General features: G+C 43.0%; 1 protein-coding gene across 1 annotated transcript; it reads left to right on the forward strand.

Annotated features, from left to right (window-relative positions):
• The first annotated feature begins 242 nt into the window (after positions 1-242).
• LOC120791605 (mediator of RNA polymerase II transcription subunit 13-like) lies at positions 243-20,440 on the forward strand. The gene is made up of 30 exons (XM_040130093.1): positions 243-1,409; positions 2,190-2,424; positions 3,639-3,807; positions 6,308-6,453; positions 6,576-6,773; positions 7,198-7,392; positions 7,497-7,653; positions 7,753-7,860; positions 7,948-8,664; positions 8,776-8,992; positions 9,781-9,811; positions 9,928-10,049; positions 10,205-10,295; positions 10,391-10,587; positions 10,701-10,900; positions 11,217-12,106; positions 12,221-12,388; positions 12,519-12,742; positions 12,868-13,063; positions 13,163-13,538; positions 14,860-15,076; positions 16,479-16,670; positions 16,781-17,004; positions 17,105-17,247; positions 17,351-17,509; positions 17,608-17,790; positions 17,946-18,091; positions 18,761-18,925; positions 19,308-19,408; positions 19,512-20,440. Exons 1-30 carry the CDS (start codon positions 1,344-1,346, stop codon positions 19,642-19,644), a joined length of 6,366 nt encoding a protein of 2,121 aa, XP_039986027.1. The 5' UTR covers positions 243-1,343; the 3' UTR covers positions 19,645-20,440.
• The last annotated feature ends 1,729 nt before the right edge of the window (positions 20,441-22,169 follow it).

Consider the following 22,169-nt stretch of genomic DNA (forward strand, 5'->3'; position numbering starts at 1 on the left):
ACGCCTCAAAAATCGCAGTAATTTGCGCTTTTCCCCGTGAATGTAAAAGTTATTAACTGCCAAAAGCTCATTTTCGCACTATCAAACAGTGGAGGACAAAAGTTGTTCATGCACATCGCAGCTGAGATTCACATTAGCCTAATAAATACCGCTGGGAACGGTGACGTACACATCTTTGTCTGCACAACTTGACCTAGATAACTTCGTATCTGTAGTATAACTCAATGCACAAAGCAAAAGGGCTCAGTCAGACAATAGAAGTGCCATCTTATTGATATTCATATGTCCAGTAATTTATTTCTGTGCAATAAGACACGTTTTGCCCCCGACGAATCCAGTTCTGCTCACTTTCTTGGGACCGGTCATGTGCAGCAGATGTTGCATAGTGAAACATGTTTTAGTAACGGACAACACCGAGGAGTGACCACTGACCGTATGACAGATGCACCGGAGCTTTCATCTTGTAAACTGTGAAGTCATGGAGCTACTTGAAGCCGGATGACGCCCCCATTACCACAAATTGGCCAATAGGAGGTGAGAGGCAGAGTTGTCCTCCTGGCCGCCATTAAAGAATTCAATCCATGAACTGAAATAATGGAAATCTGCAGGACCCATGGATCAGGCAGAGGAGAGTAACCGATGAGTAGCCTCGCTTACTTGGCATTTCGTCCGTTCTGAGAGTAGTTTTACTATGACGGAGCACTGTGGTGGTTTTAGTCAAAAGGAGGGCGGTGTAGCTAATTGTTTTATGTAGCTAACAAGCTAGCGTTGGAGCTCTGGTATGCTAGCTTGTGTGCTAGCAGGCTAGGAGAGATCAGGGGGAGGGGAGAGTTCCTTTGCTTTGAAATTGTTTCAGATCAGCTAGCTGGCATTAGCATTAGCACACCAGGGACTAAGCTTTTGGGGTGAAGTTTTTAGTTTTCAAGCTCGCATTTTCATTGCGCATCTAACTTTTCTGGTCTTTGATTTGACGTTAGTCTAACCAGGTCATGTAAGCGTTGACTGTTTGATGTTAGGATAATGTAGCAGCAAGCTTGCGGCTAACCAGATCAGACAATACATTTCAAATAGGATTGATGAATCCAGTAGCTAGAAGCTTACAGTTGACGCTATCAGCCTGTCTGTCTAACGTTAGCTTAGCCAACAGGCTAGTTGTGGCTAGCGCCGGTTAGTAGTTTTCGGTTTGAGTAGCGGTAGCTAGGTGTAGCTAGCAAGTCGGTTAGCGCTTTAACGGGATAACTACAACTGAACATAGCTTCGCCAGCGAGTTAACTAGATCAGCTATTGCGCCCCGATGGTGATTGAGACAATGGACTTCAACGTTACAACCACGCATTGAAAGGATGAGTTCGTGCTTTGTACCTAACGGGGCCAGCTTGGAGGACTGCCACTCCAACCTCTTCTGCCTGGTGAGACTCTCTGCTCTCTGCGCTAGCTAGCGTTAGCTCTGATACTGAGAGGCCAGAAAGCCATTTTGGCTAATCAGGCAACAAGCTTTGTAACGTCAGTTGCAGATTGGCGTGAAGGCATCGGGCCTGCAACTTGCATGATCGTGATCTAGCTAACTTTTAATAACAGAGACAACACATACTGCAGGGTAGCTATATTAAAGACTTGCACTTGAATATGTCATCATCGTATGTTTACAGTGCATTGCTTCCAAAAATATTCTACTAGCATGAACGTTAGTTACATGATGGTAACAGGTCAGGCCAACAGGCGATTTTTTTTAAAAAACAGTTAAAAAACAATTAATCTTTCCTCAATTTAAGTGACACTGCGATATTAAAAGATGTACATATTGGAACTTAAGTCCCAAGCTTGCTCTTCTAAGTTAGACCAACTAATTTGATTTAAGACTCACTTGCAGTGGTTAGTCACTAATTCTTAATAACTGCTGAGTAAATTACTGCATAACCGTTATGTTTTAAGTATAATTGTGGTGTCACACCCACAAAGTATTGCAAAAACTTTCCAAGATGTCAGCAAGTCTCAGTTTTCAACTTTTTTTCATTGGAAGTGATTTTCTGTATGACAGGAAAAGCAGTCTTCAGCTTCCCTGTCACTGTGTGTGTACGGGAAGAAACGCACATTCACTGAGTTATGCAGTCAACTACAGATGATTTGGCTTAATGCTGTACGGCTCTGCTGTGTGTGTATTATCACATTGTTTTTCTCCTTCTTTTTAGGCTGATTTGACTGGAATAAAATGGAGGCGTTTTGTGTGGCAAGGACCCACCTCTTCGCCCATCCTTTTCCCTGTGACTGAGGAGGACCCTATCTTGTGTAGTTTCAGCCGATGCCTGGCGGCAGATGTGCTTAGTGTGTGGAGAAGGCACCACACCCCAGGTCGCAGAGAGCTCTGGCTTTTCTGGTGGGGGGATGACCCCAGTTTTGCCGAACTTATCCACAATGAGCTCTCAAGTAAGCGATTGCAACATCTCCATGTTTTCTGTACATTCATAAAGATTTATGATTCTCACAATAGCAGAATTGATTTACACTAAAATATATTTCACTCACCAGGGTAATTACCTACAACATCTGTGTATCTACCCTAAATTATTACTAAATGTATTATCCGATAATCTAAGTAGTCAGCTCAGTGCTTTTGAATTGGCACACCTATTCTACATGTTAAAAAAAACACAAATTAAAGAGGGTAGTGTTGAGGTTATTAACAGATACCTTTTAGAGCTGCTGTGCTGACAGAGAGTCGTAGGCAAAATTGGTCCATTTGTGGAAACTTTGTTCATGTTTAAACATGTTTGGTGTTTGATGACGAAGCTCACAATTCTAAGCTGTGGCAAAGAATTGTAATGCAGTTTTAATGATATAAAGTCTGGTGATAATAAGTTACGATAGCCAAACCGATTTGTTGCTAACATGTATTTTAAAGTCTCTAAATCCATGTGGAATCCATTGGCTCTCAGCCACATAAGGCACAGGCGCTGATAGTAGCATTAAAACAAGCTGTTGTGCATTAGGGTCACCTGACACAGTCTTGATTTTTGGATGAAGGGTTGTTCCAGTTTGTTAATCTTCGCCTCTGTGAAGAAAAAAAAAAATTCCAGGTAATCTGTCTCCTGTCTCAAGAAGGGTATAGTGGTACTCAGACAAAACACAGATTGGTCATTACAGAGACAGAGGGCGCAACATTTTCACAAATCTCAGCTAAAGATTGAGAGAGCAGAGAGAGTTGGAAGTTTTAATTTGAAATTTAAATTTAATCCTTATGAAGTGTGGCTCTTGAAAGGCTAGACAAGGCTTTACCTGTAGAACAAACTTATAACTTTTCACTATAATGTTTTGCTTTATATAATTAAAATGGTTAATTTTGTCACTTAAGTTATTAATGTCACCATGTAAAGGGCTGAATTATGTTTTTTGATCATGTTATTCCACAATATCCAATGAGATGAATGTTGAAATCAAATGTTTTTCAACTGTTCAAAAGGGTCCCTTCAGGTGTTACTGTAGCCTTTTGTTTACAGACAAACAAACAAGGTCTCCTTGTTTGTGTCAAATCCATCTAGCAAGCCACAGTTTACAGTTAACATGAGCCAGGTTTCTTTATCGGGAAGAAGAGAGATTTGTTTGTGAAAGGTAAAATGTGTAATGTGTCTTACATGTTTCAGGTGAGGAGGATGGTGAGTGGGAGAGCGGCCTGTCCTATGAGTGTCGAACGCTCCTGTTCAAAGCCATCCACAACCTGTTGGAACGCTGTCTCATGAACCGTGGTTTTGTTCGCATCGGCAAGTGGTTTGTTAAGCCGTACCAGAAGGAGGAGAAGACGATTAATAAAAGGTATGTCCCTGCTTCCCAATGGCAAACAGAAAAGTTAAATAAAATGCCATACATTCTTAGATTAAAAGCCGGCACTCAACTAATGGTCAGGTCACAAGTTATAGCTGGGGTACATACTGTTCAAATAGGGACACTTTACCTGTACCTCTGCCTGTTGTGTCTAAACAACAATATAGCCATGCCATACAGGGCCATCTGTTGCTCAGATTTTTTTCTCTTTAACAGAAATACTCTGCTTGTTTTTTACAATAAAAAGGAAGAGACTATGCTGCCCAGATAGCCTGAAAGGATTTCTTATAGATAGATAGATGGGTAAATGAGTAGATAGATAGATAGATATAGATAGATAGATAGGTAGATGGATAGGCAAAATAGGTGACAACAGTGAAGGTCCTTTCCACCTGCATCATAGAGGTCCAGCATACACATACTTCAGGGCAATTTCTTTGTAACACAAACGAGGTAGCACAGTTGCAGAAGATGAATATAACAGCAGAACAAGATGTCATGGATTGTATTTGTTGTGCTGAACGGCTGAACATTAGTCAGTATTTGATACTGGAGTAATGGTCAAGATTTGCAGCATGTGGGGGTTGGCTGTTAGTTTTTTTAGTCTTTATGTATAAAGAGCTGGATTTATTGTGACATTGGCTGGGAGCAGTGTTTGAAGCATGCATGCAGCATTTTAATGCAGAACCATCAAGCAGACCTTGTTGAAGAGATGTTAAGGACAGATGACTATGTTGGGTTATGGATGCATGTGTACTGCAGTGGGGAAAGCCTCATCGGGCAGATGTCGTCATTGTTATGAAAGTTGTGCTTTAAAGTGCCCATAACAGTTCCTGGCCTCCGACGGCCTTTAATCATTAAAATTCCCATTTGGGATTCAACTGGAGAAATGGTGCTTGCGGCTATATTGTTTCAACTATATTGTCTGTTTATGGGAATGAGAGATCATCTTTTTGTAAGAAAAATAGCGTGAACAAATACACACACAGCTTTCCTTGAGCAGTGTAACTTTGACACTGACCGTTGACTGCGATACAGCATCTGCTGCTCTGATTTAACTCTTATAAAGGTTTTATGCATGGCAGGTATGCTGAGGTCAGTTTTAACTAATAATTAATTAAGCATTTACAACAAGATCCATGTTGCTTTGAGTCACCAGATCTTGCAGTTCTCAGAGAAAATTTGGATTCCCAGAATGAAATCAGATTTAATAATGTGATGGAGTACAACGGGATTAGTATGATTTTCTAGTTACATTATCAGCACGTGACACATCTTTCATCTGGTTTAACATGAGTGATGCGTGAAATAACAGTCATCCAGTATGTTGCATAATTTCAGTTTAGTCTTTTCTAAGGTGATAGAGCAACAATTCCAGGGTAATGTGTAATGTCTACATCTATTGCCCAAGTCTCCCAGCGGCATGGTAAAACTGGTCTGTGTTTTTGTTGTTGTTGTTGTTATTATAGGAATGCAAGTTTGAGGTGAACCAGCAGCAGCACATAAATATCTGTCTGGTTCAGAGTGGGGTTCTGCGCCTCTGTATTTCCTTACCTCTTGTCCATAAGGGTGGTGACATAGATTTAGCGTCCCCCTTGCTCTTGAATGAAGGGGCTGGGGAATCCTGGAGTTCCCTGACAAGCTAATTTGAGTCCGGGCTTTTTGGCTATGTTGGTCCAGGCTAATTTGCGTTTGATGCACAGCCCTTTGGCTCAGTTCCCTCTGGCAGCTTTGTCAGTGGTTCCAGACAGTTTTGGTAGCTATATAAAAAAGTTGTTGCATAGAAAAGGAGTGGATTTCTTGCTCACTGGTTTTTAGCTTCTGTTTTTACATAAAGATGTCTACAAGTGTGTGTTGAGGCAGCACCTCTAACAGAAGAGTCTGGCAGTCTCGCTGTCGCCTGCTCTCTCTGGCTGGTAAACAGGGCAGTCTTTGGAAAATGCTGAGTGTGCACTGTGGTTTTACAGCAACCATGTCAACAAGCACTATTTTAGTGCATTTAGCAGCCTGGTCTTCCAGAAGTAGTTAGAAAATAAAGATGGATATTGTTTTAACATTTCAGGGCTATAATAATCTCCCATGTTTATTTTTGGCTCCTATTTTTGCCTGTGTGTTTCAAGAAAAGAGCATGTCTTATCAGTGATATTAGCAGGCCTTCATGTCTCTGCCCAATGTATGTGGAAGCAACAGTTCTCTCCTGAAAGCATGAAATGGATTAAGCGCAAAGCCAAAATGCAAAGCATTGTGTTTCTCACACCATCGCCACTATTTTTCAGTCCTTTCTTACCCTCTTGAGTCATTCCTTAACAATAAGTGATGCTTGGTACACTGATAACGCAAATCCCTGCAACCTATTGAAGTTAACTTCTGGCTGCTGAGTGCAAAGTAATGCTCCGGTAGTGTGTTTTTTAACTTAATGATGTGGTTATTCTTGTGGACTTATTCCTCTAAACATTACAATCCCTCTTTTTATCTTTGACTTACCTTGTAGCGAGCACCTCTCTTGTGCATTCACCTTCTTCGTACATGGCGACAGCAACGTGTGCACAAGTGTGGAGATCGCTCAACATCAGCCTCTTCAGCGGCTGAGCGAGGAGCATCTCAGCCTCGCCCAGCAGAGCTCCAGCCCCTTGCAAGGTGGGATCACGAGAGTTTTGCACATTACTGATGTCTTACATGGTCTATATCTTAATAAATTTTCCGTTGGGTTTATTAGAGGGGTTGACCTAAATAAGTACTCTGACTCTTCTGCCCTCCAGTCATCCTGAGCCCATACGGCTTAAATGGGACCCTCACCGGCCAGGCTTTTAAGATGTCAGATCACCCCACTCAGAAGCTCATCGAAGAGTGGAGGCAGTTTTATCCCATCAGTCCCACTCCCAAGGAGGTCCAGGAAGACAAGATGGAGGACACTGACTGGGAGGACGACTCCCTGGCAGCCGTGGAGGTCCTTGTCGGTAAGGCCACATAATATTTCAATAGAGTGGCGAAGGATGACTGAATGCAAGCAAGAAAGTTTCCCTTAAACTTAATATGTTTAATGAATGTTGAAGGATAAGTTTGGTGATTATTATATTTTTCTTGGGACTAACTGGCAGCGACAGTGTGGTAAAGTCTTAAAAGCCGGACTTGAAATTGGTCTTCTCAGTGGGTTTGTGACAGTAATGGACACATAATATCACTAGCTTTACCTTTCTAATATAAGGATGGTTTAGAGGACAAAAAGGTTAAAAAATTTTCCCTTCCTTCACCAACAACAATGAAATTGTCTGGATGGGTTTGAGAGAATTATAGAATAAAACTAAAATAATAAAACATTTTTGCTACATCAATAGTCTTTATGTCCTGTTTTTGAAATCAGTTAAATGTGTTTGGTTCCAGCGGGAGTAAGGATGGTTTACCCTTCCTGCCTGGTGCTTCTCCCCCTGTCGGACCTACCTGCTGTGGTCCTTCAGGGCTCAGCCAACACCTCAGGAAGCCTGTGTGGTGCTCAGCAGGGCCAGGTTGCTCACAGGGATCCTGCCATGTCCTCTGTCACTCTGACTCCTCCAACGTCACCAGAGGAGGCTCAGACTGGTAAGAATTGGAGCTGCCATGGACTAGAATTATTTATCGGTGTTTATTTTTGTGAGATTCAGCATACTAAAAGTACTGCACTTTTTTGTTACCTTTCCTTATAGATAATCAGCCTGCCCAGAGGTGGCTGAAGTTGTCCTCTGCGTCAGATGGCTACAGCTCCAACAACACTCTTCACGGGGGTAAAATCCCTCGCAGGCTGGCCAGCCAGATGGTGGAGTCTGTGTGGCAGGAATATAACATAAACCGTACAGGGAACAAGTATGTTTAGTGTCATCTCGTCCTCAAAATTAGCATTGCCAGTCAAAGAAGTGCCTCCATGGTTGACCAATAAAATGTCTGTCTGCCCTTTTTTAACAGGAGGAAGTTTACTACCTTGACAAATGGGACCTGTGAGGAGGAGTCAGACAAGACTGGGCTTTGGGATTTTGTGGAGTCAACCCACAGGCCACATTGCAATTGCTCAAGGTATGTTGATTGGATTGCATTCCCCAGTGATCTTTGTTTATAAATAAAAGAAAGTATCTTGTAAGCATTATTTGTTTTTTCCTGTAGACATAAGAATCAGAAACAGCGATCCAGCAGCACCTCAGGACACCCGCCTTCATCAGGCCAGCCTGCCCAGCCGGCGCCCAAGCACAAGTTGGGCGAGAAGCTTGAGAAGGGGGAGAAGCAGCAGAAGAGGCCGCAGACGCCTTTTCACCACCGTAACTTTGTAAGCGAGGAGCAGTCCCTGGAGCCACAGACCCAGAGGCTTTGTTTAAGATCACAGGAGGAGAGCTCATATCCCAGCCTGCACCATGTGGACACAGCGACCCCCAAAGCCCCTACGCTGCACACACACGGCCCCTCTGCAGACCTCGTCGGATCCCCGCCTCCCCCTCCTCTCAGCCCACATCCCTGCGATCACGTCGAAGGTGACATGACTCCAGGTGGCATGAAGAATTCGTCCACGCCCATCCACCAACCGTTCTACCCGCCATCAGTGGAGCCATGTCTGCTTCCACAGAAGGGCTCATCTGAGGAGCCTCAGCTGGAGAACATGCCTTTGCCTCTGCCCTTCCCCCCAGCCTACAACGAAACCTTGGAACCCACTGTCTTTGTAGGTTCAGCCATCAACCCCAATGAAGACTCCACCCACAATCCCTGGAAGTATTTCAACCTGCCCAGGAAGAAGGCCTCCAACTTCCTCACACCCCAGCTACCTGTGGATAAAATGCGAGATGATTCTGGGGGAGGCGGAGGAACAGAAAGCGTAGTTTCTGTAACTGAGTAAGTGTTCAATTAGTCATCCTCACCTGTATTACAACAAATGCAGCTGTTAATTTAATCAGCATGCCTGCTTTCCACTGAGCATTTCTGCAAAATTTCTCTCCTTAACAGGTTGATGTCAGGCTCCACGCAGCCCCTGAAGGTGTCCCAGGAGCTGGTCAAGGCTTACACCCAGCGGAGAAACAGCCATCTTGCCTCCGCCACAGGAGACAGAGAGTACAGTGAGGAGCCAGACCCTTATGCCTTCGTAGAGGGAGACGAGGAGTTCAGCTTCACAGAGAAGAAGGACAAGCCTGGAGCTGAGAGAGAGGGCAACAAGAAACACAAGGTGTGTTCCTGACCAGGGTTGAACACTGGGGTGAGATCCCGGTATATCATGAGAATTCTCGCTAAAATCTGCTTTCCTTTCCTGGTAAAGTAGCAGCGGGCACTGTTTATATATTCCAGAGAAGTAATAATTTTCAAATCTCAGAAAAATTTTCAACACTGTTCCTGACAAGCCATGGGGCTTTTAACGCCAGAGCACCATCAGGCTGTGGTTTTCTTTAGCTGTTTTTTTTTTTTTTTTTTTTTTTTTTTTTTTTTAGCTGGTGGTTTTTTTCTTTAGCTACAGTTCTTGCGAGACTGTTTGTCTTTAGTATTTAACCATGCGAGTATTCTAGTATGTTTCTTAGAGATATGACACTAATTTCCATGTTCAGATATGGTGTTACACAAAGTTAACTGACAGAAAGTTCATCACAATGGATACAGTGATATACTTCTAGCAGCAAATAAGCTTTTGATTGTTTTGGCCACTCATGGTAATCACCCCCCTGTAGAGTAAACCCACTGTATTTACACGTAGTGCGGCTGCATCTTGGTGCACAATACAAACAAAACATTGGCCCACTCATAAAAACCGTGCTTCACAGTGCTACTGGTGGTAGAGAAAAAACTCCACAGGTTACCTTTAACTTGGTATGATTTTTTTAGCATAAGTTCAATTACCAAAGCCTTTTTTTGCAAGTACAAATGGTGGCAGTTTCCCTGATACATCTTCGCTGTGTAAAATTAAATAATGGTCTGCCTACAACATTACAATAATGCCTGTGATCAATTTCTTCTTTGACTCAGGTGGACGAAGGAACCGGAAGTTCAGCAGATGGTGAGAATGACCTCCCTTAGTCCGTTTGGACTGTGTTTTTACATTTGATTAAATAAAATGTTTTGGAGTTTTTAGTCTTATTCAGGGCCTCCTCTCCAATTTGTTTTGCGGCGCAGATGGTCAAGGTCCATCAGGCAGCAAACCCTCAGCCTCGACCAGCCTCATCCATGAGAATGACTTGGCTGTGTCCTACAGCGACCTGGATAAAATCTTCAATTCGGATGAAGATGAACTTGCAGTAAGTGCATCTGTATGCCCAAAGGTTGTACTTCTTACACTTCAATGTTCTGATATAGTCGCGAACTGCTGCTGAGATGGGTGTGTAAAGCCTCTTGAAACACAAAAAATGGAAGATGTATTGAGTAATAAATTTTGTTTTTCCCGTCTGCACAGCCCGGAGCGAAAAGAGCTGGAGCTGGAGCAGAGGACAAGTTTGTCTGTAAAGAAACTAAAACAGCCACGTTGGACCCCCTGTCTTGCATAAGTAAGGAGACTAAGAATCAGTTCGTCGTCAGTCGCGCATGGTAACTTTCATACACATGTTGTTTCAAGAGAAGTAACAATGTCCTATTTCTCTAGGTTCAGCAGACCTGCACCAGATGTTTCCAACCCCGCCCTCCCTGGAGCAGCAGGGTTACTCTCCCATGAACTCTGGGAGCAAGGATAGCCTGGAAGCAGGGGCAGGCCTCACCCTGCTGGATGGCAGCCAGCTCAACAGTCACTTCAAGATGGAGGTGGAGGAGGGATTCTGCAGCCCAAAGCCATCTGAAATAAAAGTATGACACATCGCACACAAGTCTGGAGCAAGTGGAAAATGTAGCCACATCAAATGTTTTTCACTGTTTTAATTTGCATTTGATTATTAAGTGAAGGTTGTCTCTGCTTTCAGGACTTTTCATTTGTGTACAAGCCGGAGACGTGTCAGTCGTTCATCGGCTGTTCAATGTACGCCCCTCTGAAGATGCTACCGAGCCAGTGTCTGTTGCCTATCAAACTGCCAGAAGACGGCGTGTACACGCGCAGCTGGACCCTGGGCAAAATGGAACTGATAACCCCAGTGACAAATGTCAATCTCCTCACCAAAGACAGGTAAAGCTGTGAACCATTAGTAATGCTAAATAGGTTTATGCCATCCATTGACAATATTGTCATAATGATTATAACATTTAGAATAAAATAGTGGAAATCATTGTTCTTACTGTGGTATCGTTTCTCATATTTTTTCTACGAAGAATATTTCACGATGATATGGCCTAACATAGTGATATGTTAACTGCCCATTATGCATGGTATTTAACACTGATAAAAAATATAATCAAGACAGACAAACAAACAAACTAAAGTCGGGCATGGAGTTGTAAAAATTAGAAAATATCGAAATCACTGTTCTCTCTCACTTAAACAGTAACGTGCCCAGTGTGGAGCCAGATTACAGCCAGACCTACACGCCTCAGACCCACACGCCCTTCATGTCCAGCAGTGCTCCTCCCAGTAACGGCGGCACAGGCATCCTGCCCTCTCCAGCCACGCCACGCTTCTCTGTGCCCACCCCACGCACCCCACGCACTCCACGGACTCCCCGCGGCCCATCCAGCGTCCAGGGCTCGCTCAAGTATGACAACTCTGACCTTTACTCCCCGGCCTCCACGCCTTCCACCTGCCGACCCCTCAGCTCCGTGGAGCCAGCCACTGTACCCTCCATCCCCGAGGCCCACAGCCTCTACGTCACCCTCATCCTCTCCGAGTCAGTAATGAACCTCTACAAGGACTGCAACTTTGACAGTTGCTGCGTGTGCGTCTGCAACATGAACATCCGAGGGGCAGATGTAGGAGTGTACCTCAAGGACAACGGCGAGGCCCAGTACCCCTGCACTTGTGGCTTCAGTGCTGTCACCAATCGGCGCTTTGGCCAATCAGCCGGGCTCTTCCTGGAGGATGAATTGGATGTGGTAGGACGGGGCTCAGATGCGAGTCGGGACACAGAGCGGTGTTTCGAAGAGCTCCGAGCTTCCACAACACACAAGGCTGGCAGTCTGAAGGAGAAGCCTCCTGATGAGCTAATCCTGCTGCTGCAGGATCAGTGCACCAATCCATTCGCCCCAATGGCAGGCGTGGAGTACCCCAAGCCGAGCTCAGCCCCGAGTTCATTCCTGAGGGTCGAAGAGAGAGACTGTTATAATGACTGCTACATGGCGCTGGAGCATGGCAGGCAGTTCATGGACAATATGTCGGGAGGCAAAGTAGATGAAACACTAGTGAAAAGCACCTGTCTTCATCAGTGGCCCAAATGCAAATGTATGTATTCATGTATTACTACATCTTACTGCTACAAGCCTTTTTTTTCCCCATATCCATTCCTAACTTCAAATGAAGTAAAGTTAAGACTTCTTTCTCTTTTTCCTTTTGTAGCAGCAGATATGAGCAAGCTATTCTCTCAGGACGTCCTGCGGGTGTTATTGTCCCTCCAGCCGGTGCTGCAGGACACCATTCAGAAAAAGAGGAGTGTTCGCTCCTGGGGTGTTCAGGGACCACTCACCTGGCAACAGTTCCACAAGATGGCTGGGAGGGGATCATACGGTGCGTAGAAAGTGTTTGTACTGTTGCCTGATGTCTAACAAATTAAAGATTGGTGTTGAACTACTGGGGTGTTTGATCACTTTGTTCTTGCAAAATAAAGATGAACCTTTTTGTCCTCTTTTCACCACAGGCACAGATGAGTCTCCTGAGCCTCTGCCCATCCCGACCTTTTTGGTCGGTTATGAGTATGACTTCGTGGTGCTCTCTCCTTTTGGCTTGCCCTACTGGGAGAAGCTTCTCCTGGATCCTTTTGGCTCCCAGAGAGATGTGGGATATGTCGTCATCTGCCCAGAAAATGAGGTTCTGCTTCGCGGGGCCAAGACCTTCTTCAAAGATCTGAGTGCTATGTATGAGGTAGGCACCTGGCAGTTTATAAAACTCATCCCTCTTGTACTGACATGCCCACAAAAAAATGTTCACGCTCTAAAGATATTATTCACACCGTTTCATTTTTGCATTCACTTCCTTTTTCTCCACAGGCATGCCAGCTTGGGCAACACAGGCCCATCTGTAAGAGTTACCAGGAGGGCGTTCTGAAGGTCGGCACCACAGAAGGCAGGAGCATGACAGAGCAGCCCCTTAGTGACTGGTTCCTTAAGATGGCTGCCAGAGACGGAAACAATGAAGCCTTTAATAAGCTCAAACTCTTTGCTCAAGTGTGCCGCTATGATCTAGGTAACATGTTTTCTCCATAGCGCCAAAAACCCAAAGTTGTCTCATGGTTTGTAAAAATGATGATTGATCATTGTCTTTTCACTTTGTAACCAATTTCAGCTCCATACCTGTCAGAGCAGTCTTTGGATAGCTCTCTATTGTCCCAGCGCAGCCCTACTGTGGCCTCCTCCTCCCAGACCTCCAGCTCTTCCAGCACCTCCTCAGGACCCCAGAGCACCAACACTACCAGTTCCAGCACCAGCTCTGCCCAGCCTGCCCAGGTCAACAGCACCCCTCCCTCTTCCTCCTCAGGCTCCCAGACCATCGGGGGAATGGCCTCGGCCAAGCCAAGCTCATACTCGCCGTTTGGGACAGCAGGCTTGCAGGGCAGCACATCTCAGAATGGACCCCAGTCAAACCCCCAGGGTGCAGGGGGGCTGGCAGAAAACGGCCCTTCAGCCAACCAGCCTCAAGGGCCCACTGAGACGCCAGAGAGGTAGGTTACCACTCCTTTTACATCCGCTGATGGGATGTTGATCTTTTTAAGACATTTTTTTAAATATGTTTTACTACTCATGACAAGCATGCGTTGTTGTTCTGTCCTGACACATTCCTCGCTCCCTACACCACGAGAAAGAGAGAAACTTTAATATCTCAGTAAATTAATCCTTAACTCTTAGTTTTGTTGTAACTTTATCGTCAAACCGAGCCTATCCAGAGCTGGCATGCATGTACTAGAACAGTGGACTCTGACCACATGTAAAACACTCTCTGTTTGTTTTTGTTTTTTTTTCTCTTTATTATTATTTTAAGCTTTGAGAGAGACTCTGGTCTTACAGCTTCTTGACAAATTGCTCAAGCTATTGTGGTGCTGAGACATTGAACAGACAGATAAGAGAGTAAAGCAGCAAATGATGAAGAAGCACCGTTTAAAACCTGACAAAACAAACACGTCTTTGTTTTAAATGTGTTGGCAGAACAGTAGTTTGAGATCTATTGACAGCTATAATATAAGTCGATTACTGATTCATGACATTGCAGAATTCTGGCTTTTTCTCACTCTCACGCACTCACATGCCATGTCCGTATGGTTGTACACGATGTTCTGATAGTTATTCAGTGACCAAATGTGTTCATTAATAAAAACATTTGATTTAATCTAGTTTAAGATGTATTCCAGACATCAGTGGGAACACTGCACAAGCAGCTGGCAAATTTGACCCTCTGGCTGGGGTAGTCAAACATATGGGGAACTCATGCATTCTGCATACATTAAGCATTTCTGAACTGACTACCACATCTTAGTAGTGAAGACAGCGCATTATATGTGTATTCTGTGTGCACTTTGTATTCAAGTAAAAGCGACTAGGGCTGCAACTAACGATTATTTTCATTATCGATTTAATCAGCCAACTATTTTCTCATTTAAAAGTTAAAACATCAAAACCGATCCACCAACGGTCCAAAACCCAAAGATATTCATTTTACCATAACATAGGCAAGGAAAAGCAGCAAATCCTCAACTTTTAAGAAGCTGGAAGCATTAAATATTTTGTATTTTTGCTTGAAAATTGACTTAGACAATTAATTGATTATTAAAGTAGTTGCAGATTAAAGACTACCTGTTGCTACTTTGATTCCCGTCATATTGTTTGGAAATTTCTCCTGCTGGCAGCCGTCTCTGTAGTAGTAACAACCAGCCCAATGGCTAATATTAAAGTTTTCATACTGTCAGTGTGTACAATAATATGAACATTTTGGACAGCTTCAGTTAAGATCATTTATGTACCTGCTGATCATCTGACTCTTCTTAACAGCACAATGGAGAGAGACAAAGTTGGTAAGCCAACAGACGGAGAGTCCCATGCTGTATCGTACCCACCCGCCATTGTGGTGTATATCGTCGACCCCTTCAGCTACGAAGACGCAGACAGAGAGGTCCACTCCAGCACCTACACACTAGGCCTGCTGCGCTGCTACATGGAGATGCTCCAGTTCCTGCCTGCTCGCATCAGAAACGCTGTCTCAGTACAGGTACAGCTCAAAGAAACAGCGATTTGATGGTTTCTCGTTTCCATACTCGAGCCTGTTTAGGGATGACAATTAGTATTTTGGGAAGGGGATTTAAAAGAAATACTCCAATAGAAATGGATGTTTTGAAGTCTCAGTACTATCAGCTGGATAAGTTACGTTCAAACAGTCAGTTGTCTTTCTCCAAAAAAAAAAAAAAAAAATCTGCCGCTGAGCTGTCATCTTTACTTTTATCTCATCGCCTGCTGGTAAGAGCAGCTTACCAGCATGCACAAAGGGAGGTGACAAGGAGCAGGGGACTCATTAGCACACACTAATAGAGGTGTTAACTGCCTAACCTGTGATATAGTGACACAAGATTGCATCAACATGCCAGAGGGAATTTTGAAACACGAGAGGTGTGAATGTGCTAATGGTTTCAGTATAGGCTTTTAGTACAGCTGTGGTAAAATAGGGAAGGGTTAATATCCATCATTTGTCACTCATACACTGCAAATTACACTTTTCTGTATTTAATGTCGCGAAATAGTGAAACAACTGAAATAGTTATTTTTACTAAAAAATGCCAGAGGATACATGAAGTGCATGTATTAATACACACAAATTACTATATGTAAATGCTTTTTTTCTCAGATATTTATTTATTTTCCCTGCAATTCAGTTTATTTCAGTGTGACAATGAGTGTTTTTGTTTTGTTTTGTTTTTTTTCCCCAGTAAAACGAAGCTTTGGTTTAAACAATACCTAATTTGGACGAAATAATTATAATACAAGCCTGTACTTTTTCACATTTTCTTAAAAATCTTATCTTAAAATCTTAGCTAGTTTTGAAATTCTCCATGTGATACTGTACATTTCGTGTCATATTAATGTTCCCAATTTACAGGGCAGTTTACTCACCGATGGGGAAAAAGAGGGGAAAAAAATTGTTTGAAAACTTGGGTACCAGATAAGGCTGAACATTCTCAGTGAACCCAGACAGACAAGTACAGCATTACTGACATCAAATTGCCAGTTTAGCATCTTAATCTGAGTTTAATAGAGAACTTTTTTCCACTCCCCCCTCTTGTCTATAAGTACTATCTAGTCACTTTGTAAGTGACTAAGAATGATTACGCATCGCTTTGCACTTTAGAAATATTTAAGAGTTACCTCATGTTGTGCCTACCACAATTTTCCATTCACATTTCAAAAGTAAACCAACCAGTGTTAATGAAAACTAAAATGCTAGAGCAACCAGTGATATTCACATACAGAATTGACACACAAAGAAGTGAGAATCTGTGACTTGAAACTGAAAACAGTACATGCTCTGACGTCGCAGTGCAGATAAGCACATCAAATGCATTATCACCACCGTGTTTTAAGTACTACTGTTGTTCTTTGTTTTTGTTTTTTTTTCTCAGATTGTTCCCTGCCAGTATCTGCTGCAGCCAGTGCACAGCGGGGAGCGTCACCTCTATGGCCAGCACCTCAAGTCGCTGGCTTTCTCTGTGTTCACACAGTGTCGTCGGCCTCTGCCCAACTCCACCAACTTCAAGGCTCTGACGGGCTTCGGCCCTGGTCTCGCCATTGACATGGCACTCAAGAACCCAGAGGTAGCTGCCGTTCTGATCGCATACCTGAAACTGCTGTGATGTCTGGTAGAGGTTGCCTGTGTCATCTGTTGTGTCTCTTTTTAAACTAACAAGTTTTTTCCTTTGTGCAGAGACCCGAGTGTCTGCGTCTGTATACGCCGCCCTTCATTTTGGCTCCAGTGAAAGACAAGCAGACGGAGCTCGGGGAGACTTTTGGCGAAGCATCCCAGAAGTATAACGTCCTGTTCGTCGGCTACTGTCTGTCCCATGACCAGCGCTGGTTGCTGGCCTCCTGCACCGACCAACACGGAGAACTGCTGGAGACCTGCATCATTAGTATTGATGTACCCAACAGGTACGTGCACCCTAATACAGGGAAGAAAAAAAAATGCATCAGTCTAGTTCAGTTATTGATAAAGTCGTGTCTGTATTTAAACCACATGTTGTTTTGGCAGGGCTCGCAGGAAAAAGGGTTCAGCCAGACGACTGGGTTTGCAAAAGCTGTGGGAGTGGTGTCTCGGCCTGGTGCAGGTGACATCGCTGCCATGGAGGGTGGTCATTGGACGGCTTGGTAGGATGGGCCACGGCGAGCTGAGAGGTACACACACATACACTCCTGCGGTGTTTTTTAAGAGCCTGCAGTTAACTTAATAAAATGCGTGAACCTACACTAATGAGCTCTCATCTTGTCCATGTTTCAGACTGGAGTATTCTGCTGAGCAGAAGGAACTTACAGTCCCTCAGCAAGCGTCTGAAGGAGACATGTAGGATGTGTGGCATCTCTGCTGCTGACACTCCCAGCATCCTTAGTGCCTGTCTGGTTGCCATGGAGCCCCAGGGTTCCTTTGTCATCATGCCAGGTAAAAAAAAAAATAGCATTAAGGTCATTAAGACTTCATAACAGAGCCCTGTTAAGGTTCTAAGTTCTGATGGTCTCTTCTCGATCTTGTCTCTGCAGACTCGGTCTCGACAGGCTCAGTGTTTGGTCGCAGCACCACGCTGAACATGCAGACGTCGCAGCTGAGCACTCCTCAGGACACATCCTGCACACACATCCTGGTGTTCCCCACCTCAGCCATGGTGCAGGTCAACACTAACACTTCAGAGCCCATTGACATCAACTTCAATCCCATAAATCCTGGTATGTTTTGTAGCTGACGAGGCCTTAAAAGAAAATGCATCAATTCGATATCTTCTTGCTTAACATCGAGAGACACTGAATCACGACTGGTGCATGCTGCTTACGTTGATCCACAGCCACACCCTGAGCTCTCTGCACGTTTTCTTGTTCTGCAGATGGATCTGATGGAATGGGCATCTTTGACCTGTTCGACAACGACATGGTGGATCAAGACCTAATCAACATCTTGCCCAACTCCCCAACAACCTCCCCTGTTCACTCTCCTGGCTCCCACTACCACCAGGGGGGCGATGGAAGCAAGGTCAGTCACATTTTTTATAGATTCATATCTGCACGCCTGCTACAATGAAGAACTGAGACACTTTCACTACAGTTTTACACAGTTTCCGCTCATCAGACAAATTGTCTCATCAGTGTCTCAAAACTGTGGAATTTTAATTTTTTTTAAATTTATTTTTCTGTTCTCAATGTTGTAAAGAAGGACAATTTTAAATTTAGTGTCACATAATTGTCATGTAATGTCTTTATTCTTCTATCATCTAATGAGATAAAGCAGCTTCAAAACTTTGATGTGACACAGTACGCCTCCGGCTGAGCAGCATGTAACAAAACTGAATCGCATTTGATTGTGGGTGAAGCCGGAAACGAACAGATTAGAAATGACTTATTTGAATAAAGACACACTTAAATGTGTGCTGATGTGCTCAAAATAATGAGGCAACTGCTTCTGGGTAAGGGAAAAATGAATAATATGTTCTCCCTGAGCTCACTATATCGTAACCTTAGAGGGACTTGCACAGTTCTGTTCCCAGTTACACACCAGTACAACAAGAATTGGCAGCAGAATTCAAGTCAGTTCACTCATAAACAGGATATAAATAACATAAAATAAACAATTTAAATCCAAAACTTGTGTTGTAGAAAACAAATTCTTGCTCTGTTCATTAATTTCATCGATGTTGTCTTGCAGGGCCAGAGTACAGATCGTATGGAGTCCCACGAGGAGGCTCTGAACATCCTGCAGCAGCCGATGGCTCTAGGGTACTTTGTCTCCACAGCAAAGGCTGGACCACTGCCCGACTGGTTCTGGTCGGCCTGCCCTCAAGCCCAGAACCAGTGCCCACTGTTCCTCAAGGTACATTTGCACTAGAAACTTTTTTTTTTTTTTTTTTCTCCTGTCAGTTTCATTCAAGTAGTGGCACAACTAATGCTTATTTTCATCATAGGGTCATTGGCTGATTATTATAATAATAATAATAAAAATAATGATAGCAATTACACTTTCGTAAAATCAAATGTGATATCTTAACATGTCTTGTTTTGTTTGACCAACAGTCAAAACCCAAAGATATACATTTTGCATTAGTGATAAGACAGTGACTGATAATTATTTAAACGCTGTCTGCGTCAGGTCTGGATCTCAGGTCTGAAACGTACTTGGTAGTCACATGAAGGTGATGTTACAAATGAAGCTAAAGCTTTGGATCTAATTTGTATCTCCATCTTTCTTTTCCCAGGCCTCTCTGCACCTGCACGTGTCGTCTGTCCAATCAGATGAGCTTCTGCACAGTAAACACTCCCACCCACTGGACTCTAACCACACCTCTGATGTGCTCAGGTACGCCGCTCACATCAGACCAGTCTGTACACTGTGAGAACTGTTTTTAAAATAAGGGGAATGACGTGTGTTAACGGTGCTGTGTCTGCCTTCCACACGACAGATTTGTTCTAGAGCAATACAACGCCCTCTCCTGGCTGACATGCGACCCGGCGACCCAGGACCGGCGCTCCTGTCTGCCCGTTCACTTCGTGGTGCTCACCCAGATGTACAACTTTATCATGAACATGCTCTGAACTCTAACGGGATCAGACTGCTGAGATCTGATCGGACGGATCGCTCAGTCGACTTGTGGATCCCCGACACTCAAAAGGACCTCACACTCCATCAGGGCAAACGTGGAGGAAGCATCACTCCTCCCCTTCCTCCTCCTCCCTGATGTATCTCACACAACACTGACTGACTGACTGGAAGTTTCCAATCAATCAATCAATCAGATGCCAAGAATTCATTTTAGCATTTTGGAAGATCAAGGGACGTTTCATAAAGGAGAATAAATTGTCTTTTTAATGACTGTAGATTGCAATCTATGAAATTTTATCTTAATGAAATGCCTGCATATATTATTTATTGTAAGTTTTTAAATGTGGAATTTTTAATGCTTAATATCTTTTATATATTACAAATCCTAGAGGGTGTGTACATCTCGCTGTAAAGGAATTGGTTTAAAAAGTGTAATTTTCTCAATTACAACACGGAAAAACCTGTTCAAGTGAATTTGCTGTAGATTGCTTTTAGATATTATTTTTTCAAAGGGTACAGACCTTTTTATTGCCATGCTGTAAAAATGAAGTAAAAGCTGGCCTGGGCATTTTCGTCCCACCCAATGAGTGGATGAGACTTACCTCTCTGTCTGCTTTGGCTCCAGAGTCTCTCGCACAGTAATTCAATGAGCTCTGAAGAGGAATTAAAAGGTACTTTGTCAGATTATATATTTTATATAACAGATTTAGGTAATTGTGTGTGTGTGTATATGTGTACATATAATTGTGTGCCGCTACTGATGGTGCAGCTTCTGTTTTAGGAATAAAGTGCGTCTACCTTATCGTATTTGTTATTGTGGACTTTTTTTTTTTTTTTTTTAAACAACTTTGGGTCAATAAATATTTCTCAATTCACATCCATAAAGACCTGTTAAGAGACAGATTTAAAAACAACACAGGAAAGGACCAAATATCTCGAGCTTTATGGCTGAAGCTCCGAGAACACTTCATCCTACACTTCCCATAACGCACCTTGGTAGCATCTTTAGTTTAATTGTACTTGTGCTCCAGTTCCATGCTGCTCTTGATATTAGTTGAGATCTTAGTTGAAGGACATTATGCAGTACACGCACCGTCAGATGTCAAACGAACGGCAGCTCTAGAAAGCCACTGCCAATTAAACTTCACAGATAAAAGTCAGTGGTGGAAAGTACATTTACTCAAGTATTTTGCTTGAGTATTTCCATTTCCTGCTATTTTATACTTCTTCACCACTACAGTTCAGCGGGAACTATTGTACTTTTTACTCCCTTGCATTTAATTGATAACTTTGGTTACTTTGCAAATTCACTTTATTAATATAAAATATATAATTTAAAAAAAAAAAGTGTTATTATAGATTTGGATAAAATAAAGCTTTATTTATCCCTTGGGGAATTTAAAATTAGCTCCACCTTTACCAGCTGCAACAATAAAGTGATGGACACATTAATAAATCAATAGTTATAATCCCATAATACAACAGACATTATTCTGAATGAGCACTGCTATTTTTGGTACTTTAAGTATATTTTGGTACCTAAGTAAAATACCTGAATACTTTGCCAGCGCTGATACAAATTTTAAAAATGTGTTTACAAAGATTTAATACTTTTAGCAACTTATTTTACTCACACTGCTTTTCTTCAGCTGTGCTCCTTAATTCAGTTTCATCTGAGCAAACATCAACAGCACACTCAAAAATCCATCGATTTAGTGTGCATACGGACTTTATGAGTACAAGTCAGGGTCCCTCCAGAGTGCAGTGAATGCTACTAAACTGAGTCTCAATGGTAAAGTCGGTGACGGTGATGCGTCTTGTAACCACACAGATGCTTCGGCAGCATCGTTACGGAACGTGTTACACGCTGAGTTATACCCATGTTGCATTTGAAACGCACAAGACAGAATTCTCCGTTGGACACAGTAATGCAGCCATGAAAATGGGGTCTTGGACTTTAAATGAGTTACAGTATGAAAGAGTCATTTTCCCTGAGGTGCATACGATCTGCTTCCACCACTGATACAAATTTTACTGAAAAAAGAAAACTTTAATCAAAAGTGTAAAGGTACTTACAAGGAACAAAGGTGAGAAAGGCCTGAAGTGGTTGGCCACAACTGGCTCTGGAAGCACTGGGTGGTCCTGTCCTGGCATCCACCCCTGCAGGAAGAGAGCATAACTTTTCCTTCAATAGCTCCATTTTCTTCTCTTACTCCTTCATGTTCGCACAATCACACTACAGGTACAGGATCATCGTGAGGCCAGTTTTACTTTCCCGTGTATAACCTGACCTAATACCGGATTTTTGAGGCCTATAACCGAATTGATATTCGACAGTTAAAAGATATGATTAATGATATATCCCTTCAGTTTTGTGACCAAGATACGTACAGTTGGAAAATAAAACTGTCATATATGTGAATTACCTCAAATATAACTTTGGTATTTCTGTACTACAATTTCTTATCATTCATCAGCCACTATATACTATGCACCAACACTTATATATTTGCAATTA

This window comes from Xiphias gladius, chromosome 7 (assembly GCF_016859285.1).
Source record: "Xiphias gladius isolate SHS-SW01 ecotype Sanya breed wild chromosome 7, ASM1685928v1, whole genome shotgun sequence".
NCBI classification, from domain to species: Eukaryota; Metazoa; Chordata; class Actinopteri; order Istiophoriformes; family Xiphiidae; genus Xiphias; species Xiphias gladius.

What these genes read in the sequence shown, in the direction of transcription:
- LOC120791605 (XM_040130093.1), top strand. Translation starts at nt 1,344, where the DNA reads ATGAGTTCGTGCTTTGTACCTAACGGGGCCAGCTTGGAGGACTGCCAC. An exon ending in CCACATTGCAATTGCTCAAG is followed by an intron (nt 7,861 to 7,947) that starts GTATGTTGATTG and finishes TTTTTCCTGTAG; the next exon opens with ACATAAGAATCAGAAACAGC. An exon ending in GGACCCCCTGTCTTGCATAA is followed by an intron (nt 10,296 to 10,390) that starts GTAAGGAGACTA and finishes CTATTTCTCTAG; the next exon opens with GTTCAGCAGACCTGCACCAG.